Below are 6000 nucleotides of genomic sequence, written 5' to 3'. Positions count from 1 at the left end.
TTTGAGGTCAATTCTACATGTATTGAAAGCTGCTAAAAATTTTTAGGTAGGAGAGGTGAGTGGCATAAATATGCTTCCTTTAAGAAGATTCATATGTCAATAAAAAGGAGAAGAATAGAAGGAAGGGACTGAAATTCAGAATGCTACTGGAGTAGGGGGAGGGGTTACAGCAATCCAGTGAGAGGCAGCAGAGGTGCAAGAGAAGTGGGACAGAGAGAACAAGTCATTTAGTTTACTTATAACTTACCAACTTTACCAATTATGAATTCCAGACTAAGGATTTTGAGGTCAATTCTACATGTATTGAAAGCTGCTAAAAATTTTTAGGTAGGAGAGGTGAGTAGCATAAATATGCTTCCTTTAAGAAGATTCATATGTCAATAAAAAGGAGAAAAATAGAAGGAAGGGACTGAAATTCAGAATGCTACTGGAGTAGGGGGAGGGGTTGCAGCAATCCAGTGAGAGGCAGCAGAGGTGCAAGAGAAGTGGGACAGAGGCAAGCAGATCGAGCTGGGAGACACTGTGAAGGTGAAATCAACGTTATGTGGCAACAGCTGTGCCAGCTGGAGAGGGAGCAGTTAGAGATGATCCCAGTGTTTTGTTCTTTGTTACAGTAGAGAATTCAGGAAGAAGAATATAATTGGTAGAGAAGATAATCATTTTGGGGCCTCTTGAATATGAAGTATGTATGAGAAATACAGTCGGAGATCCCCAGTGAATGCATATAAAATGCTGATTAATTGCTCATCTTGTCTTTGGTGGTTATGTATATGTTGGTTTTCTTTTGCTGTAAGGAGAGCTCTTCCAGGCAAAGGACTCCACATAATTCACTCTTTTATTTTCAAAGAAAAAGTCCTGCAACATAGTAGATGTTAAGCAAGTGCAGGTGAATTCTGTACAAATCTAATTTGGTCATATGATAAGAAACTCATAGAAATGTGCTAAACTTTCTGTAATCTATTATTTCCTATCTTTCATTTTCTAATTTTCAGCCAGAAAGAAGATGAAGAGAGAAAGAGGAAAGAAGAGGAAGATCAGAGAAATGCTGCAGGACATGGTTCCAACGGTGGTGCAGGAGGGAAACCTCAGGTGAGAGCATCCTCTAATTTCCATAACCAAAGTGGCCTGAACTTACTGACAAGGGGACTGTGACATAGCCTTATAGTCTACGTAAAGGTGAATGTAAAGTGCTTAGTCTGAAAGCATCCTTAGAAGAACAATGGAGTTCCCCCTTAAGGCTGCTGGGTAAGACATCAGCAAGTTTTAGCCTCTTTAGGGCTCATTTTGACTTCTTTAAACCGGAAAATAATTAACAAGTCTCCTGGCTCCTCTTCTAGTATATAGCCCTCATGTCATCATCAGCATCACCTGCTGTCCATTTTCTTTCATTATTCTTTCTTGCTCTGGATGAAGCCACTTTTTGTGGGATCTTTTCTATTGTTCTATAGCAAGGTAATATGGTGAAAGAGCATAGCTTTTGGAGTCAAATAGTTTGGGGTACAATCCTGCAACTACCGCTTGGACTTGTGAAGTACTGATTAAATTGCTTCATCTCACTGAACTCTAGTTTCCCTTATATAGCAGTACTCATATAGTCCATTTTCTTTCATTATTCTTTCTTGCTCTGGATGAAGCCACTTTTTGTGGGATCTTTTCAATTATTCTATAGCAAGGTAATATGGTGAAAGAGCATAGCTTTTGGAGTCAAATAGTTTGGGGTACAATCCTGCAACTACTGCTTGGACTTGTGAAGTACTGATTAAATTGCTTCATCTCACTGAACTCTAGTTTCCCTTATATAGCAGTACTCATATAGGGATAAAATAAAATAATTTAGGAAAGTGTTTATCACATTTTATGAGACATTTTTAAGTGTCAGCATGACAATATTGCATGTAAAGTCACTCCTTGAAAGTGTGAACACAACTTCATAGAATTACAGCCACCTTATTTATCTTCTTAAGACCTTGGAATATTAATTTTGTCTCTTTGCTTCCAGATCTGACACAGGCCCAATATTTATCTTTGGTAAACTCTTGCCTTGCTGTTTTTCAGTCTTCTTTGCTTTAGGAGGCTGAGTTCTGGCTCTCAAGGAATGGACCTGTTTGTACTTTTTTTCTATCTTCAACATAATTTGGTCATACCTATCTTCCTTGATATTTCGTGTAACTTTGGGCTTCCTCCCCCAATTTTTCTTTCCCTTTTACCTACACCAGAGGTCAGCACATTTTTTTTTTCTATAAAATGCCAGATAGCAAATATTTTAGGCATTGTGGGTCCTGTGGTGTCTGTTGCAGCTATTCACCTCTGCCATTGTTGTAGAAAAGCAGCCATAAGTATCTAAATACATGAATGAAGATGTATTTCAATAAAACCTTATGTGTATGAACAGGCAGCAGGACAGATTTGGCCTGTGGGTCATAGTTTGCTGACCCATGATTTATGCTATCAAACCCCAGTCAGCTTTATAATTTCCCTATGTGGATCCTTAAAAACAACATTATTAGCCATGACAACTGAGGTCTTATAATTAGAAAATGGCCAATTTTTGTCCCTCTTTTTCTGTAGAGAGTGTCTTAGTCCATTTTGTGCAGCTATAACAGTATACCACAGACGGGGCAATTTATAGAGAGATTTATTTCTTCCAGTTTTGGAGGCTGGGAAGTCAAAGGTCGAGGACCCACATGGTGGAAGGTGGAAGGCAAGAGAGCACAAGCAAGCAAAAGGGGGTCTGACTCGCTTTTTTAACAAACCCACTGCATCAATCCGTTCATGAAGGCAGCATCCTAATGACCTGATCACCTCTTCAGGGTCCCACCTCTCAACACTGCCACACTGGGGATTAAGTTTCTAATACATAAATATTGGGGGACACATTTGAACCATAGAAGAAAGTAACCCTTGGTGTTATATTTCTTATAAGGGGAGGTAGACAAGAACTTTTCCTACTCAGATTCCTTAGCAAACTTAATAACAATACAACAAACTGAATAATTCAGGAGGCCTGCTCTCTTCTCCGTTTTTAGGACCAATGTGCTGAGTTTCGGGAAAAAATGAAAAATGGAAAACTCAGCTGTACTCGGGAGAGTGATCCTATACGTGATGCTGATGGGAAATCATACAACAATAAGTGTGTCATGTGTAAAGACATACTGTAAGTACTTCTTTCAACAGGCATGTCTAAAGGATAGTTACATATTCGTCCTGAATTAATGGCTATTTCTAATTTGTTTATGGCTCCATCTGTGAAAATTATTCTTTTTGTTATTTTCCAAATTTCATCTCTTTCTCTTGCATCCTTTAAGAAATAATGAGCCCTAACAAGGCAGCTAATCAAGTGACTTTTTCCTACTTTATTTTCCGTCATTCTAATTATTTTCTATAATTCTATGACTTCTAAGTGCCATCATGATAGATAATTGTTCTTTAGAATATATTGTGCCTGAATTCTAGGAAGATTTTGTGATGGCCATTTGGAATACTTGGCCAACACAATTTAAGACAGCTGGTTTCTTGCATATGCATGGAACACACATTTTGGCATAATTTGGGATTTGTTTCTTCTATTTATTTTCCTTTGATGGAATTGGAGTGCCTTATGATCCAGCTCAGCCACTTTTGATTTGTGTTATCAGGGAAAGTAACGTAACTGCTCTTAGTCCCATCTATAAATTGAGGTAGTTCTCGGTGATCTTGAAAGGTACTTGTAGCTCAAAAACTTATCATAATGCTTTTTAATTTTTTATGGCATTTAACTGATATGTATTTAATAAGTATTTAATGATTTCCCTTACCCAATTCTTCACCTTTGTCCCTGAAAAAGAAAAAAATGCAATCTTGTGGTAGTACAGACCATGTGAGAAAATCTAATCCAAATGCTGCATATTACCAATGAGGAAAACTGAAATTGTTCTACTCAAGGTGTTATGGGAGTGAGCTTTAGAGCTGAAACTAAAATCCATTTCTTCTGAATACTAGACTAATATTTATTCTCCAGTTTTATAATTCTTCAATAGAATCAGGATGGTAGGATGAAGCAGTACTTGACTTTTAACACCAGATGGCTATTTCAGCTCCATGTTCATGGACAGGTTATTTCAATTCCTCAGGCTCCAATCTTTTCATATTTATAATGAGGGGAGGGTCAACATCATCATAGTATCCACATAGTGTTTCTTTTTAGAACTAAGATGAAGCATATAAAACTCTGAGCACAATGCCTGGCACAAAGTAGGCACACAGTAAATATGAATTGTCACTAGGAGCATTGTCATCAGAGCTCAGTAAATATTGGGTATCACCATTTACAGTAATAAATAATGACTAACATTATGGTCTCATACACTATACTGTGTTGACACTTTGCACAACTAATACTTTGCAGATAAGATGAACATAACTGAGATGGCTCTTCACATATTTCTTTCTGCATCACACTTTAATAGTGAATAATTTGTAAAAGAACAAACAGCAATTCTTAAATGCAAAAAATTATTAAGGTAAAAAATTGCTTTTATAAGATAGTTGCCTGGAGTAGTTAACAAAATTAATATAAATTAAGAAAAAAAATTTTTTTACAATCTTTGGAAACTATTCATCCTACAATAATAGTAAATGGTTTTTGACTGTCTACTATGTGACAGGAATTCTTCACGGACATGTACTCATGAAGTGAATAAGACAAAATTCCTGCCATTATGGAACTATAACATAATGTAGTGAAGACAGATAATAGACGTATTAGCAAATAACTACATAATGCCAGGCCAGACGGTAATAAACATAAGTCAGGGTAAGGCAACAGAAAGGGACTGGTGCTGCCATTTTATTTATGTTGTTCATGGAAGGCCTGGCATGTGAAGAAGACCTGTAATAGCAAAGTGAGACATTTGAATATTCGGAAGAAGGAAGTTTCAGATGGAGGAAGAGCTTATGCAAGGCCTGAAGATATGTGTGAAATTAGCGAGCTCAAGGAACAGAAAAGAGGTTACTATATTTTAGGACTATTGAGTAAGGGGAATAATTGCAGGAAATGAGTTTGGGAAGATTATGCAGGACTTTTTAAGACCGTGAGAAGGATATTGGATATTATTCTATGTGTGATCAGAAGTCACTGGAGGTTTTTGAGCAATGTCATGACTATAATTAGAATTTCACCAAGCCTAATTATTATAGGCATTTCCTATAATTTCTATTTTCTTGAAAATAAATCATGAAGTGAAGCCCATTTACAATAGTCACCAAAACAAACAAAACCCTAGGAATCAATTTCACAAAGGAGGTAAAAGATCTCTACAATGAGAACTACAAATTACTGCTGAAAGAAATTAAAGAGGACACAAAAAGATGAAAAGACATTCTATGCTCTTGGATAGGAAGAACTAACATTGTGAAAATATCCATACTACACAAAGTGATCTACAGATTCAATGCAATTCTCATTGAAGTACCAGTAACATTCTTCACAGAGATAGAAAAAAACAATCCTAGCATTCATATGGAACAACAAAAGCCCTGAATAGCCAAAGCAATTCTGAGCAAAGTAAATAAATAATAAAGTTGGAGGCATTATACTACCTGACTTTAAATTATACTACAAAGCTATAGTAACCAAAATAGCATGGTACTGACATAAAAACAGACAGTTGGGCCAATGGAACATAAGAACACAAAATAAACTAACATACTTATAGCCAACTGATATTTGACAAAAGCAACAGGAACATACATGGGGGAAAGGACTGCCTCTTCAATAAATGGTGCTGGAAAAATTGGACATCCATATGTAGAAGAATTAAACTAGATCTGTACCTCTCACCATAAACCAAAATCAACTCAAAATGGATGAAAGACTTATATATAAGACCCTAAACTATAAAACTATGAAAAGAAAACATCGGGGAAAGGAAATAGGAATGGGCAAAGACTTTATGAACCACACCCCAAAAGCACAGGCAACAAAAGAAAAAATAAACAAATGTGATTATATCAAACTGAAAA

General features: G+C 36.4%; 1 protein-coding gene across 1 annotated transcript in view; it reads left to right on the top strand.

The window, feature by feature from the left end:
- Window positions 1–6000, top strand: part of SPINK5 (serine peptidase inhibitor, Kazal type 5) — a 76640-nt gene that overhangs the window by 50557 nt on the left and 20083 nt on the right. Inside the window, exons 22-23 of the mRNA XM_008583221.1 lie at window positions 993–1089; window positions 3027–3154. Coding sequence (XP_008581443.1) covers window positions 993–1089; window positions 3027–3154 — 225 coding nt within the window. The remainder of the gene's footprint in view (window positions 1–992; window positions 1090–3026; window positions 3155–6000) is intronic.

The sequence above is a fragment of the Galeopterus variegatus genome, unplaced genomic scaffold (assembly GCF_000696425.1).
Source record: "Galeopterus variegatus unplaced genomic scaffold, G_variegatus-3.0.2 Scaffold2854, whole genome shotgun sequence".
NCBI classification, from domain to species: Eukaryota; Metazoa; Chordata; class Mammalia; order Dermoptera; family Cynocephalidae; genus Galeopterus; species Galeopterus variegatus.
This window is presented reverse-complemented; position numbering and strand designations above follow the sequence as displayed.